This window comes from Odocoileus virginianus, chromosome 9 (genome assembly GCF_023699985.2).
Source record: "Odocoileus virginianus isolate 20LAN1187 ecotype Illinois chromosome 9, Ovbor_1.2, whole genome shotgun sequence".
Classification (NCBI taxonomy): Eukaryota; Metazoa; Chordata; class Mammalia; order Artiodactyla; family Cervidae; genus Odocoileus; species Odocoileus virginianus.
Window position 1 is genome coordinate 1043008 of NC_069682.1, and position 17142 is coordinate 1060149.

Here is a 17142-nt window from a genome sequence, read left to right on the forward strand (position 1 = left end):
TCATCATCTATGGTGATAAAGCAGCTAAACTTTGTTCAGAGTTTCGTTTACCAAATTTCTTGATTTTTTTTTTTCTTTCTTTAAAAAAAATGTTTTAAATTTATTTATTTTAGTTGGAGGCTAATTACTTTACAATATTGTAGTGGTTTTTGCCATACATTGACACGAATCAGCCATGGGTTTACATGTGTCCCCATCCTGAACCCCCCTCCCACCTCCCTCCCCATCCCATCCCTCTGGGTTATCCCAGTGCACCAGCCCTGAACACCCTGTCTCATGCATCAAAACATTTACAGTTGATAGCCTTATAAAAGAATACCAGAAATATCATTCAAGGGAGTATGCTACATTGACCCATTTACATTTCCCATAAAGCTAGGAAACTGACATTTACTTTGGTGTATTTCAAAAGTGAAAAATAATTTGAAATGTTATAAATTCATTAGGCCAACTTATTGACATTGATTAGGAGTTGTGGTCAGATTTTCATGTTCATTTTTTGCTTTGCCCAGCAAGTAAAAAAGAAAATTTCAAGGATTCTTTAAACCTTTAGATTCAAATAAGCAGCTCCAAATTCTGTTTAGCTATGGGAATGTAAAATGAAATTAATTTCATAAGTATGACAGGCTGCCTCAGAAATGATCAAGATGCGATCATTTAGTCCAAGACTTTCTCCTCCTTTGGAGAAGAGAAGGGAACTGGTGGGTAAAATGAGCTCCACCTGGACAGGCCTTGTCTGCCAGCTCCTAGTTGGAGCATCACACAGTATCCAGCACATCATAGGTGCTCAGAAAATATGGGTGGAATGAATAAATGAATATTTCTCAATTTGAAAAGCCAGTTTACATCCCAGTATAAACATTCCCCTTGTTTTTAAATTATAAATAATGGGTTTAATACATAGATTGTTACTTAGTTTAGAAGCAACATAAATTAGTTCTTCATAGAAGAAAAAAAAATTATGGTGAGAGCTCAGAATGGATGCTTTGACTAGCACAAAAGAAAGTGCTCTCTAGGGAGGTCTGCTCAGCGTTATGTGGCAGCCTGGTCAGAAAGGGAGTTTGGGGGAAAATAGATACATGTGGATGTATAGCTGGATCAGTCTGCCTTGCGCCTGAAGCTATCACAACATTGTTAGACAGCTATACTCCAATATAAAATTAAAAGTTTCTAAAAAAGCAAGAGTAGGTGCTCTCTCTTCCAGCTGTGAGTGGAAGGAGAAGGGAAATGAGTTTACCTGAAGGATGAACATTCTATTGGGCTTCCCAGATGGTGCAGTGGTAAAGAATCCACCTGTGATACAAGAGACACAAGAGATGTGGGTTCGATCCCTGAGTTGGGAAAAAAAAAAAAAAACCCTGGAGTAGGAAATGGCAAGCTGCTCAAGTATTCTTGTGTTAAATTCCATGGACGGAGGAACCTGGTGGGCTGCAGTCTATGGGCCACAAAGAGTTGGACACAACTGAATGCAATCATGAACATTCTATAGTTGGCTCTTTGCCCACTTCCCCAAATTATCCTTCTTAGAAGAGTTTCCAAACATGGCAATTTCTGTCCACATACTTTTTTTTTAATCTTTTTCAAGTTAGAGTTAAGGAATTATTATTCTCCTTGGAAACCATTCTTTCACCCTCAAGTGACTAAACAAAGTGAAATTCAGCATGGAGCTGAGAATAAGCATGAAATTATATTCCCCAGGGCTTTTCTTTTTCATTCCTTAGAAGGTTTGGAATATTTAACTAGGAGAGTTGTCATGAGTGGTAAATAAATAAGCAAAATAATTTAAATGTGTCTATTCCTTTGGGTCAGAAAAAAAATCATATTAAAAGTTAAAATTAAATGTTATTTACTACATTTCAGTTTAGTATGTACTCCTGATTTTTCTCCCCTAGGAATTCTAAACTAATCTTTTGTTCTTTACTATCTTTAGTGAGTTTTGTGACTAATATATGATGTAACAGCTCTTTGAGTAGAGCCTGTCAGCTTAAAAATACATTGAAATGAGGATTCCCTTAGGTTAGTTAAAAAGCACTTCAATTACTGTGTGAAAAATCCTTCTGGGTTGAGTTTTCATGCCTCATGCAATAGAAATCCTAAGCCCAATACCCAGAGATTCCTTCATCTTATTTATGGTTTAAGAGGTGAAATTTTTATGTATTTATTTTTGTCAAGACTCTCTCGGTTGCAAGTGTTGGAAACCTCTATTGGACTTGGACGAGATGAGTATATACTATAAAATTACACAGAGTAGGTCGTGTGAGAAAGGATTGAGGATTAAGGGAAGGAGTGGACAGACACTTGCCAGAAATCACTCACAACTCTTTCTATGTCTGTCTGCCTATCTGCCTCTCGATCTCCTGCTTTTCTCTGTACATTAGTATTATTGTTGCTGTTGTTTAGTCACTCAGTCATGCCCAATATTTTGCGGCCCCATGGACTGTAGCCCTCCAGGCTCCTCTCTTTGTGGGATTTCCTGCAAGAATATGGAGTGGGTTGCCCTTCCCTCTGCAGAGGGTCTTCCTGACCCAGGGAACTAACTTGCCTCTCCTGCATTACAGGCGGATTCTTTACTGCTGAGCCACCAGGGAAGCCTGTATATTAGTATTATTCCTTTCCAAAGCAGCACACAGGCTTTCCCTTACCAGAAAATATATGCATAGATGTAATCTCATTGCGAGTTTAATATGAGTCCGACAATGTTGTAGTTGTTGAGTCGCTTAGTCATGTCTGAATTTTGTGACCCCATGGACTGCAGCACGCCAGGCTTCCCTGTCTTTCACCAACTCCTGCAGCTTGCTTAAACTTACGGCCACTGAGTCAGTGATGCCATCCAACCGTTTCATCCTCTGTCGTCCCCTTCTCCTCCCACCTTCAGTCTTCCCCAGCATCAGGGCCTTTTCTAATGAATCGGCTGTTTGCATCAGGTGGCCAAAGTATTGGAGTTTCAGCTTCAGCATCAGTTCTTCCAATGAATATTCAGGATGTATTTCCTTTAGGATTGACTGGTTTGATCTCCTCGCAGTCCAAAGGACTCTCAAGAGTCTTCTCCAACACAACAGTTCAAAAGTATCATTTCTTCAGTACTCAGCTTTCTTTATAGTCCAACTCTCACATCCATACATGACTACTGGAAAAGCAGTATTATTAACAAATTTATAATATGAGTCACTCTGCCCCCTGGAATTTAAGTAGAAGAAGTTTAAATGAAAACAGTAAATGCTGTAAGGGCAGAATTATAGTGACTTTTTAAAGATACCTGGAAAAGGCAGAATGTTACAGGGAAGGATCTGCAGTATGGGAGCGTTGGGGAGATACAGGGGAACTGAGCAGAATGGAAAGACATTTGTCATATTAAACATAGATATTATCCTTTTTAAAACACATTTTTGGGATGCTAGGAAAATACTATTTTCATTAGTTGCATACAAAAGCCACATTAAAAAAAAATGCCAGGATTTCACAGTAAGGCATTTGTTCCTAAAGGAACAAAGCCTAGCTTATTAAATATCAAAATTATGTAGTTTTAAAAGTATTTTCAATAAGACAGACCATGGCTTGGACATGATGCACCAGAACTGTCACCAAGGTCAGGGTCAATACAGTTCAGTTCAGTCGCTCAGTCATGTCCGACTCTTTGAGACCCCGTGGACTGCAGCACGCCAGGCCTCCCTGTCCATCACCAACTCCCGGAGTTTACTCAAACTCATGTCCATAGAGTCAGTGATTCCATCCAATAATTTCATTCTCTCTCATCCCCTTCTCCTCCTGCCTAAAATCTTTCCCAGCATCGGGTCTTTTCAGATGACTCAGTTCTTTGCATCAGGTGGCCAAAGTATTAGAGTTTCAGCCTCAGCATCAGTCCTTCCAACTGAATATTCAGGACTGATTTCCTCTAGGATTGACTGGTTGGATCTCCTTGCATTCCAAGGGACTCTCAAGAGTCTTCTCCAACACCACAGTTCAAAAGCATTAATTCTTCAGTGCTCAGCTTTCTTTGTAGTCCCACTCTTACATCCACACATGACTACTGGAAAAATCATAGCTTTGACTAGACGGACCTTTGTTGACAAAGTAATGTCTCTGCTTTTTAATATGCTGTCTAGGTTGGTCCTAACTTTTCTTACAAGGATCAAGCACCTTTTAATTTCATGGCTGCAGTGACCATCTGCAGTGATTTTGGAGCTCAAAAATAAAGTCTGTCATTGTTTCCACTGTTTTCCCATCTATTTGCCATGAAGTGATGGGACTAAATGCCATGATCTTAGTTTTCTGAATGTTAAGCTTTAAGCCAACTTTTTCACTGTCCTCTTTCACTTTCATCAAGAGGCTTTTTAGTTCTTCCTCACTTTCTGCCATAAGGGTTGTGTTATCTGCATATCTGAAGTTGTTGACATTCCCAGCAATCTTGATTCCAGCTTGTGCTTCATCCAGCCCAGTGTTTCTCATGATGTACTCTGCATATAAGTTAAATAAGCAGGGTGACCATATACAGCCTTGAAATACTCCTTTTCCTATTTGGAACCAGTCTGTTGTTCCATGTCCAGTTCTAACTGTTGCTTCCTGACCTGCATACAGATTTCTCAAGAGACAGGTCAGGTGTTCTGATATTCCCATTTTGTTAAGAGTTTTTCACAGTTTGTTGTGATACACACAGTCAAAGTCTTTGGCATAGTCAATAAAGCAGAAATAAATGTTTTTTCTGGAACTCTCTTGCTTTTTCAATGATCCAACAGATGTTGGCAATTTGATCTCTGGTTCCTCTGCCTTTTCTAAATTCAGCTTGAACATCTGGAAGTTCACAGATCATGTACTGTTGAAGCCTGGCTTGGAGAATTTTGAGCATTAATTTTCTAGTGTGTGAGATGAGTGCAGTTGTGCGGTAGTTTGAATAATCTTTGGCATTGCCTTTCTTTGGGAAAGATAGACTGAAAACCACAATCACAGAAAACTAACCCATCTGATCACATGCTCCACAGCCTTGTCTAACTCAAGGAAACTGAGCCATAGCATGTAGGGCCACCCAAGACGGTCGGGTCATGGTGGAGAGGTCTGACAGAATGTGGTCCACTGAAGAAGGGAATGGCAAACCACTTCAGTATTCTTGCCTTGAGAACCCCATGAACAGCATGTAAAGGCAAAAAGATAGGACACTGAAAGAGGAACTCCCTAGGTCTGTAGGTGCCCAATATATTACTGGAGATCAGTGGAGAAATAACTCCAGAAAGAATGAAGAGATGGGGCCAAAGCAAAAACAGCACCCAGTTGTGAATGTGACTGGTGAGAGAAGCAAGGTACAATGCTATAAAGAGCAATATTGCATAGGAATCTGGAATGTTAGGTCCATGAATCAAGGCAAATTAAAAGTGGTCAAACAGGAAAATGCAAGAATGAACGTCAACATTTTAGCCATCAGGGAACTAAAATGGACTGGAATGGGTGAATTTAATACAGATGACCATTATGTCTACTACTGTGGGCAAGAATATCTTAGAAGAAGTGGAATAGCCATCATAGTCAACAAAAGAGTCTGAAATGCAGTACTTAGATGCAATCTCAAAAACGACAGAATGATCTCTGTTCATTTCCAAGGCAAAGCATTCAATGTCATAGTAATCCAAGTCTATGCCCCAACCAGAAATGCTGAAGAATCTGAATTTGAATGGTTCTATGAAGACCTACATGGAGAAGGCAGTGGCAACCCACTCCAGTACTCTTGCCTGGAAAAATCCCATGGACAGAGGAGCCTGGTGGGCTGCAGTCCGTGGGGTCTCAAAGAGTGGGACACGACTGACTCACTTCACTTTTGACTTTTCACTTTCATGCATTGGAGAAGGAAATGGCAACCCACTCCAATGTTCTTGCCTAGAGAATCCTAGGGACGGGGGAGCCTGGTGGGCGGCCGTCGATGGGGTCGCACGGAGTTGGACACGACTGAAGTGGCTTAGCAGCAGCAGCAGCATGAAGACCTACAAGACCTTCTAGAACTAACACCCAAAAAAGATGTCCTTTTCATTATAGGGGAATAGAATGCAAAAGTAGGAAGTCAAGAAGCACCTGGAGTAACAGGCAAATTTGGCCTTGGAGCACAGAATGAAGCAGGGCAAAGGCTAACAGAGTTTTGACAAGAAAACACACTGATCATAGTAAACACCGTCTTCCAGCAACACAAGAGAAGACTACACATGGACATCACCAGATGGTCAATACCAAAATCAGATTGATTATATTCTTTGCAGCCAAAGATGGAGAAGCTCTCTTCAGTCAGCAAAACAAGACCGGGAGCTGACTCTGGCTCAGATCGCGAACTCCTTATTGCCAAATTCAGATTCAAATTGAAGAAAACAGGGAAAACCACTAGACCATTCAGGTATGACCTAAATCAAATCCCTTATGATTATACAGTGGAAGTGAGAAATAGATTCAAGGGATTAGATCTGATTGAGTGCCTGAAGAACTATGGATGGAGGTTTGTGACATTGTACAGGAGGCAGTGATCAAGACCATCCCCATGGAAAAGAAATGCAAAAAAGCAAAATGGCTGTCTCAGGAGGCCTTACTAATAGCTGTGAAAAGAAGAGAAGCAAAAGCTAAGGAGAAAATGAAAAATACCCATATGAATGCAGAGTTCCAAAGAATAGCAAGGAGAGATAAGAAAGCCTTCCTCAGTGATCAGTGCAATGAAATAGAGGAAAACAGTAGAATGGGAAAGACTAGAGATCTTGTCAAGAAAATTATAGATACCAAGGGATCGTTTCATGCAAAGTTGGACACAATAAAGGACAGAAATGTTATGGACCTGAGAGAAGCAAAAGATATTAAGAAGAGGTGGCAAGAATACACAGAGGAACTATACAAAAAAGATCTTCATGACCCAGATAATCACAATGGTGTGATCACTCACCTAGAGCCACACATCCTGGAATGCAAAGTCAAGTGGGCCTTAGGAAGCATCAGTACAAACAAAGCTGTGGTGGTGATAAAATTCCAGTTGAACTATTTCAAATTCTAAAAGATGATGCTGTGAAAGTGCTATACTCAATAAGCCAGCAAATTTGGACAACTCAGCAGTGGCCACAGGACGGGATAAGTTCAGGGTCAATATGGTTTTAAACTTAACAGTAATTTTGGGGGGCCTATGTGTAGAGCCTGGTGTTCAAAAAAATTAATAAGAAAGGATGCATTAGTGGCATCCGTTTTGAGAGCAGTAATAATATATGTACACACAAAGGCAAATATGTATAAGTGATATCAAAAAATCCAGTGGAGGGCCAAGAACTGAAATTGTCTGGCAATTGAAAGGGAGGATTACCAGTGGCTAGTTGAAAAAGAAAAAGAGGCATAGACAAGGGGAAATGTTGGCTGGTGCCCACTTCCTTATCAGAAGTTGAGCAGCACAGTCCAGTGGAACTTTGTGCAACCATGTTAATGTCTTACATCTGTGCTGTCTCTCATTCAAATGGTAATAACATGCAGGTGGTAAAATTACATCAGAAGAAGTATAGAAGCAGGTGTGTACCCAGACAGTCTGAGAATAAAATACTGCTTAGCTTATTGAATATGCTGGATGTTAATCGGGAAAGGAAATTTAGAGTTGGAGCATAACAGAGAGAGAACACAGCCCCACCCATCAGCAGAAAATTGGATTAAAGATATACTGAACATGGCCATGCCCACCAGAGGAAGACCCAGTTTTGCAGTCAGTCCCTCCCACCAGGAAGCTTCCACAAGTGTTTTGCCCTCATCTATCAGAGGGCAAACAGAATCAAAACCACAATGACAGAAAACTAACCAAACTGATCACATGGACCACAACCTTGTCTAACTCAATGAAACTATGAGCCATGCTGTGTAGGGCCACCAAAGATGGACGGGTCATGGTGGAGAATTCTGACAAAATGTGGTCCACTGGAGAAGGGAATAGCAAACCACTTCAGTATTCGTGCCTTGAGAACCCTATGAACAGTTCGGTTCAGTTCCATTCCGTCGCTCAGTTGTGTCCGACTCCTTGCGACCCCATGAACTGCAGCACGCCAGGCCTCCCTGTCCATCACCAACTGCCGGAGTCTACCCAAAGCCATGTCCATTGAGTCGGTGATGCCATCCAACCATCTCATCCTCTGTCGTCTCCTTCTCCTCCTGCCCTCAATCTTTCCCAGCATCAGGGTCTTTTCAAATGAGTCAGCTCTTCGCATCAGCTGGCCAAAGTATTGGAGTTTCAGCTTCAACATCAGTCCTTCCAGTGAACACCCAGGACTGATCTCCTTTAGGATGGACTGGTTGGCTATCCTTGCAGTCCAAGGGACTCTCAAGAGCCTTCACTAACACCACAGTTCAAAAGCATCAATTCTTCGGCATTCAGCTTTCTTTATAGTCCAAGTCTCATATCCATACATGACCACTGGAAAAACCATAGCCTTGACTAGATGGACCTTTGTTGGCAAAGTAATGTCTCTGCTTTTTAATATGCTATCTAGGTTGGTCACAACTTTCCTTCCAAGGAGTAAGCATCTTTTAATTTCATGGCTGCAATCACATCTGCAGTGATTTTGGAACCCCCCAAAATAAAGTCTGACACTGTTTCCACTGTTTCCCCATCTATTTCCCATGAAGTGATGGGACCAGATGCTATGATCTTAGTTTTCTGAATGTTGAGCTTTAAGCCAACTTTTTCACTCTCCTCTTTCACTTTCATCAAGAGGCTTTTTAGTTCCTCTTCACTCTCTGCCATAAGGGTGGTGTCATCTGCATATCTGAGGTTATTGATATTTCTCCTGGCAATCTTGATTCCAGCTTGTGCTTCTTCCAGCCCAGCATTTCTCATGATGTACTCTGCATATAAGTTAAATAAGCAGGGTGACAATATACAGCCTTGACATACTCCTTTTCCTATTTGGAACCAGTCTGTTGTTCAATGTCTAGTTCTAACTGTTGCTTCCTAACCTGCATACAGGCTTCTCAAGAAGCAGGTCAGGTGGTCTGGTATTCTCAGCTCCTTCAGAATTTTCCACAGTATATTGTGATCCACACAGTCAAAGGCTTTGGCATAGTCCATAAATCAGAAATAGATGTTTTTCTGGAACTCTCTTGGTTTTTCAATGATCCAGCAGATGTTGGCAATTTGATCTCTGGTGCCTCTGCTTTTTCTAAAACCAGCTTGAACATCTGGAAATTCACGGTTCAAGTATTGCTGAAGCCTGGCCTTTTAGAATTTTGAGCATTACTTTACTAGCATGTGAGATGGGTACAATTGTGTGGTAGTTTGAACATTCTTTGGCATTGCCTTTCTTTGGGATTGGGGTGAAAACTGACCTTTTCCAGTCCTGTGGCCACTGCTGAGTTTTCCACATTTGCTGGCATATTGAGTGCAGCACTTTCACAGCATCATCTTTTAGGATCTGAAATAGCTCAACTGGAATTCCATCACCTCCACTAGCTTTGTTTGTCGTGATGCTTCCTGTGCAAAGTACATCATGTGAAATGCAAGCTGGAATCAAGATTGCCAGGAGAAATATCAATAACCTCAGATATGTAGATGACACCACCCTTATGGCAGAAAGTGAAGGGGAACTAAAGAACCTCTCATGAAGGTGAAAGAGGAGAGTGAAAAGGCTGGCTTAAAACCCAACATTCAAAAAACAGATCACAGCATTTCCTCCCATCTTTTCATGTCTAATAGATGTGGAAACAATGGAAACAGTGACAGACTTTTGGTGGGGGAGCTCCAAAATCAATGCAGACGTGACTGCAGCCACGAAATTTAAAAATGTTTGCTCTTTGGAAGAAAAGCTGTAACAAACCTGGACCACATATTAAAAAGCAGACACATTACTTTGCCGACAAAGTTCCGTCTAGTAAAACTAGGGTTTTTCCAGTAGTCACGTATGGATGTGAGAGTTGGACCTTAAAGCTGAACACCAAAAAATTGTTGCTTTGAACTGTGGTGTTGGAGAGGACTCTTGAGAGTCCCTTCGACTGCAAGGAGATCAAACTTGTAAATTCTAAAAAAAATCAATCCTGAATATTCATTGGAAAGACTGATGCTGAAGCTGAAGCTCCAATACTCTGGCCACCTGATGCGAAGAGCCAAGTCCTTAAAAAGAGACCCTGATGCTGAGAAAGATTGAAGCAGGAGGAGATGGGGATTACAGAGGATGAGATGGTTGGATGGCATCCATCCAGAAATGGATATGAGTTTGAGCAAGCTCTGGGAGATGGTGGAGGTCAGGGAAGGCTGTCCTGCTGCAGTCCATGGGATCACAAAGAGTCAGATGCTACTAAGCAACTGAACAACAACAACAGATAACATATTTGAGGATAGATAGCCAGTTAAGGCTCTGGGACATATGAAAATGCAATTTGATATGGAGTAGAAAAATTCAGAAGAGACTGAAGGCAAGAAGGGAATGCTTGCCAAGTCCAGGCAGGATTAATGCGAATCTGCACAGAGTATTGTGAACACAAAGCTAAGAGATCCATGATGATGAGATAAATGAACAAATTCCCATGACTCACTAGATGGGGAAATCACTCAAGGGGTCAATCAAATGTAATGTACACTTTTTAAGCTGAGTGATGATACGTAATGGGAAAATACAGTGACTTGTCTTCTATGAGAGATGTTGAGATGCTGGGGAGCTGTCCTCAGCTAGAGATGCTCAAAGACCGTTGACACAGAAATGTACTGAAGCATTTAAAAGAGTCAGAGAAGACTGATGTGGGAAATGTTGAAGATCCTGTAAATGCAGGGAAGAAAGTTTCTTATGAGAGTGGTTGGCAGCTGACATACTATCAAGAAGATAAAGTCATGGTTCCCAAACCGTGTGCCATGGCACCATGAGATACCATGTTGAACTCACAAGGGAACTGTGGGATGTTTTGCATTTTCAAAAGAAACAGAGCAGCATCTATTGGAATCTGTTCCAAGCTCTTCTATTAAGTTATTTGAACCTAATCTTTTGATAAATAAATGGAACTGTTCCTTTGTTTCCTTTGGCTTAGGGGTGCCATGAAAAAATTGTTGACATCTTAAGGGTACTGTGAACTAAAATAACTTGTGGATCTCTAGAATAATGAAAAATTCACTACTGAGACTTGGCCAATGAGTTCAGTAGCAAAAGAGTTTTTGTAATCTTAACGCAAAATCAGGTAAATGCCAATGGTTGGAGTGGAAACAAGATGGTGGTGGTGAAGGGCGTGGGGTGGGACATTACAGTTGTGGAAGCAGCTGCCGGTCTTCCATTTTAGGCACAGAGAGAGAAGGAAAGTCAAAGATGGAACAAGAGTTGAGTGCTCTGGAGGATAAGAAAATAGAGATGTGTTTTTAAGCAAAAGGAAAGAATGTGTCCAATCTTCTCTCAAAGTTTGAGAGAAGAAAGTGAAATGGTGGTCCTCCTGCAGGAGGGGGAAGATGGGAAGCAATGCGTGGGGAGCCCCTTTTTCAGGGAAGGCGGGTTAAGGAAACCAGGCCACAAACCTGTGACGTGGTACATGTGGAATCGCATGTCTGTCTCCAGCTTTTATGACCACCCAAGGAAGAAAGCATTATCCCTGTCTCAGAGATGAGGAAGCTGTTTGGGGTAATGAAGACAATGAAGATAAAGTTTCACAGCTCTTTTGAGACAGAGAAGAGGGAATTTCAAAGGGTGCCTTAAGGCCTGGGTGGCTTAAACAACAAGCATTTATTTTTCACAGTTCTGAAGGCTGAGAAATCCAACATTAAGATTCCAGTAGATTTAGTGTTTGGAGAGAGCCCAGTTCCTGGTTCATAGAGAGCTTTATTCTGTGTCCTTATGTGGTGGAAGGGGTATGGGAGCTCTTAGGGTGCTTTATAATTATGGGCACTAATCCCACTCATGAAGGCTCCTAATCACCTAAAGTTCCCATCTCTTACACTGAGGGTCTGGATTTCAATATATTTATTGGTATTTGGGAGGGACACAACATTCAGTCCATAACGGTTTCTACACTGTTTCCATTGTCTTCAATAACATGCACATGAATCTCCTGGGAATGTTATTAAAATGCAGATCTTTATTTAATCCAAAGTCATAGGGGCTGAGAACTTACATTTTTTTGTTGCATTCTCTGGCAGTGCCAATGCTGATGAATCCTGTCCCACACTTCAAGTAGCAGGATCTAGAAAGCCAATGCATAGCTCAGAGTTTCTAGAATAATGCCAGGTATTAAGTAGGCATTTGACAAGTATTTGCTGAATTGTGGCTGCTTGAATAGTTTAGATGAATGTGTGTGTTCTGGGAGCATAGGAGGTGGGAACCAGCCCTGAGAAGAATAAGCAGCAAGTGCAGATGGTCCACGGAAGGAGCGAGGAGGAAGGCCAGGGTGTGCAGCGCACGGGAAGCTTCTGTGGAGCCGTGAGGGCGGTTGGTGCTGGCGGCTGTGGGGGCGCTGAACACCAGGGACGTCAGCCTCAGAACTGAGTGAGCTGGAAGGCTGAGCGAGCTCAGCCTCAGTGGCTTCATTGCCTGGATGTTGATGCTGCTGAGAAAGAGGGTGGCAGGGAGCTGTAAATGTGAGCAGGAGCTGGCAAACTCCAGAAATGATCCTGGACGAGGCCGAACGTTGGAGATGAGAACATGGAAACAGATGCATGGATATCACTGAATTCAGAAGCACTGCTGAGAGACTTAGATGACCATACAATGAGGGACCACTGAGACCCTCTATATCTGGCAAAGAATCCAAAATCAACTGGGGAGACTTTGAAAACCCTGATTCCCCGGCCCTGTCCCTAAACATGTAGAGGCCACAGGCCTCGGAACAGGCCCTGGAATCTGTGTTTTCAAGAAGTTGCTCACAAGAGATTCTGATACTGCCACCGAGGTTGGGGGTCCCTGGATTACCCTCTGTAATTCCTTGGGCTGAACTGGGGAGGAGGAAGGTCCCCTGTGGAGGGGAAAGCCCTGTAACCTCTCAGTTACAATAGAGGTGCTGTGAGAATCCTCAGGGAAATGGCAAGAGTCTTTGCACAGTGGAATTTTACATCTAACTCGTTTGATAAATAGCATTAGCAGGAGGTAATATTTCTTGATTTCTTTAATTGTGACAGTCGTGATCAGGTACTGTCTTTTGAATGATCAAATAGGTTTTCTGCTGCCCGAAGCTCCAGTTAATATTTGTTCAGATTTAATCTGCCTCACAGATGAGTGCACTGAATTTCATGCTAATGTCAAGTTAATGTGGGTTCTTTATGGCAATTCTGTAAGAGAGTTTCTCCCTCAGCTTCTTTTATTCTCTCAGATAAGAAGAGGTTATTAAAAACAATTTCTAAAATCGTAACGAAAAGGTAGCTTGGGAGACTGGTAAAGACCACAAGCTGGGGAGCCTAATTTATCTGAGTTTGTACCAAGTTCTGGTCTTCCCAGGAGGTTGTACTGGTGGCAAAGAACCTACCTGCGAGGTAGGTTATCGTGAGACACAGGTTTGGTCCCTGGGTCTGGAATATCCCCTGGAGGAAGGCATAGCAACCCATTCCACTATTCTTGCCTGGAGAATCCCACGGACAGAGGAGCCTGATGGGCTACAGCCCACAAGGTCTCAAAGAGTTGGACACAACTGAAGTGACTTAGCATGCATGTACGCACACATACCCAGTTCTGCCAAGTGCTTCTCGGTGGCCCTGAGCCCCAAATTTGAGTCTCATGTGTCAATATGACCTCATAGACCAACTCTTAGGACTGAATAAGTTAAATATTAGAAGTTAGTACATTTAAAACTTATCACACTGTGCCTGGCATGTGTAAATTATCAATGAAAGTTTGGTAGTGTTATGATTATATTGCCTTGGTGCTGCTGTAGCTACCATATATAGGTAAGTGGCTGCTATATATGAGAATCTCCATCTCTGGGGATCAGAGTGACCGTTCAACAGGAAGTCCACACCATCTATTTGGTGCACCAGTAAGAAGGCTTAAGTCCAGTTGCTACTGCTGCCTAAGCAATGGCAGAAGGTTCTGTAGGTTCTTCATGTAGAATAAAGAAAGAGAAGTGCTTGGAAGGTGCAATTATGCTCCCATAATTGACAAGCATTTATTGAGCACCTACTGAAAGCTAGAAATTGTGGAGGGCTAGGGATTTGAAAACATAGTCACTGCCCTCTTGAAGGCAAATGAAGGTCTGATAAGCAAATAAATGCAAGACAAAATACTTGCTATCATAGCAATGTATTCAAAATTCAAAATGGTAGTATGGAAGAGAATTTCCAGTGCTCTTTTGGAAGTTACCCACACAGGATACAAACATCAGTTTCCAAGATAGGTAACTCATGTCATCCTTGAAGCAATTAAACAGTGAATTGGAAACCAAGAATTATAAATCACAGTTGATTATAACTTACATTTGTATCACACTCATTTTTATTTTAAACTTCATAGTACCTCCAAGAGAGAAAGACATTGATTATCTTATTTATAACCAAGAAAATGTAGGTTCAGGAAATGTAGGCTCTGTGACCAAAATCATAGTTTTAGTAAGTCACAGAGTGGGAATTGGTACCTGGGTCCACACTGTTAGCTATCATTGCACTTGGCAAAAGCAAGCCCAATAATCTAAGAAATCCTGTTTAATTAGAAAGAGATAGTAAAAATTACATATTAAAACCTAGATAGTGCATGGTCTAAAATTATGTCCTTATTACCTATGTATTGTAAAATGTCTGACGATTTTACTCTTGCTGGAGAAGGAAATGGCAAACCACTTGTGTTCTCGCCTGGAGAATCCCATGAACAGAAGAGCTTGGTGAGCTACTGTCCATAGGGTCTCGAAGAGTCAGAAACAACCGAAGCGACTTAGCACATGTAACACACACACATCAATCACAGATTTTTCTAACCTCAGCTACTGTTTGATGTGGGGTTGGGGAGGGAAAGGGTGCTTTGCTTGTGATCCTGTAAAATAGCCACCTGGCTTTATTTTTTTTTTCCCCAGCTTATTCAAAAATTGACCGATGTTGCTGAAGAATGTCAGAATAATCAGTTAAAGAAGCTCAAAGAAATCTGTGAGAAGTAAGCCTCCATTCTCTTACAATGGATTTGTACATGTAAATATATTAAGTACAAATTGCTATTGGATTCACCAATTTTCCCTTTTGCTTCCATTTTGCCTTCAGAGAGAAGAAGGAATTAAAGAAGAAAATGGATAAAAAGAGGCAGGAGAAGATAACAGAAGCTAAATCCAAAGACAAAAGCCAGATGGAGGAGTAAGTAGAAAGAACCCTTTTCTCCCACTTTTTACCCCGGGATTGTCCTATGCAGAATAACAGCAGCTCAACCGTACAAAGACCAATCTGCGAAATTTCTCCTCAAATTAACCTTTCCAAAGATCCACTTTGTAAGGGTTTTCAGTGAAGCACTGAGGTGCCCACAGGCCCTAAGGAAAAGGCTCTATCTTCTCTTCTGATATTGTCAGACAGCCTTCCTGCCATTTAGTGAAAACAGAGCTTGTGCCTTGGGTAGAACCTGACCTTTGTCAGAGCTGACAAGTTGTATCTTCCTTGCAGCAGTAAGAAGAAAGTTGAGAGTTCTGTAAACTTTCATCTGGAAACCTGCGGTTGCCATGTTTGTCGATGATGGATCAGTTTGTGTGATGATTTCTTTGTCGTTCACTTTCAGGGAAAAGACAGAGATGATCCGGTCATACATCCAGGAGGTGGTACAGTACATCAAGAGGGTATGTCATGTTCATGAATACCTGTCTCTTTTGCAAACCGCGTTTGATGAGTACTGTGTGAGTCTCTGGAGGGAAATGCCATGCTTCCCGGTAATTCTTTATCAGCTGTGCAACTTGCCAGAGCAGCCAGTCTGTAATCAGTGTTTCTGCAAGTCTAATGCAAACCTCTGTATAAAAAGGTTCATCTAAAGATAAATGTTAAGAATCTTTTTTAGAATCAGGAATCTAAAAACATGATGTCAAGGGGACCTCCCTGAAAAGAACCTTTGGTTCCTGCTGTTGTTAAGTTGCCAAGTTGTGTCCAACTCTTCTACAACCCCATGAGCTGTAGCCCACCAGGCTCCTCTGTCCGTGGGATTTCCCACGCAAAGATACTGGAATGGGTTGCCATTTCCCTCTCCAGAGCATCTTCCCATATCAGGGATCAGAGCTGCATTTCCTGCATTGGCAGGCAGGTTCTTTACCACTGAACCAGCAGGGAAGCCCCAAAGAAACTTTAGTTGTCACCAATGGTAGATGACAACTTCTAAAGGTTTTTAATTAATTTTAGTTGGTATTATGGACATTTTCAGACATTAACAAAACTGTGAGAATGGTATAATCCAGTGATCATATCACTCCCCTGTGTACACATCACCCAGCTTCAATACTTACATGTCTCCTATACTTAGAAGGACAGTTCTTGACCAGGATGTGAAATAATTAAATGCATGCCATAGATCTGAAAAGTTTTTTTTTTTTCCTGAAAACATTCACTTGAATGTTTAGATGAAAATGACTTTCTCTGTAACTGTCTTACAGTTAGAAGAGGCACAGAGTAAACGGCAAGAAAAACTCGTCGAGAAACACAAAGAAATCCGCCAGCAGATCCTGGATGAAAAGCCCAAGGTAAACTGAACCAAATCATCATACACAGTAACTTCATTTTCTTTCCATTTATTTAGAATGAAACCTCCCTAGTTTATATCCCTCTCACACAGTCTTAGACCAGTTCTTGTACGTGAAAATCATGTAACTTTCTCAATGATGGAAAAAGATCTTGATAGCAATATTCAGTAAGCATTTATCATCACTGGTCAGCTTTAAAAACTGCAAATACATGAAACTCAGATCCTGAAGTTTGATTTTAGTTATTCTGGGATGTAGCTCAGACATAGATATTTTTAAAGCATACCTTCCCCCTCCACCCCCTCAACCCCTACCTCCCCTCCAGGAAAGAAATAGAGAAGTTAGCTAAGCCTCTTTAGCTCTAAACGATGATGTAATTTTGTAATGTCAGGCTCTGTCCAGCAGAGGATGTCTTGTACCAAAATCACCCTGGTATTTTTAACAAAATATTCTCATAAGCCAAAAAAAAAGGAAAAGAAAAAGAAAATCATTTTTTCCCCATAATAATAGTTTATTGGGGCTCCATTTTAAAATTACCATATGTTTATTTGGTGAAAATCAATTGTTTCA

The 17142-nt window shown here is 41.4% G+C and overlaps 1 protein-coding gene across 2 annotated transcripts in view; it reads left to right on the forward strand.

The window, feature by feature from the left end:
- The window catches only part of PLCB1 (phospholipase C beta 1), an 824470-nt gene that overhangs the window by 717363 nt on the left and 89965 nt on the right, over positions 1–17142 (forward strand). For both annotated transcript variants that reach the window (XM_070471868.1, XM_070471869.1), the window contains exons 28-31: positions 14944–15020; positions 15125–15214; positions 15627–15684; positions 16486–16572. In XM_070471868.1, the coding sequence (XP_070327969.1) occupies positions 14944–15020; positions 15125–15214; positions 15627–15684; positions 16486–16572 (312 nt within the window). The remainder of the gene's footprint in view (positions 1–14943; positions 15021–15124; positions 15215–15626; positions 15685–16485; positions 16573–17142) is intronic.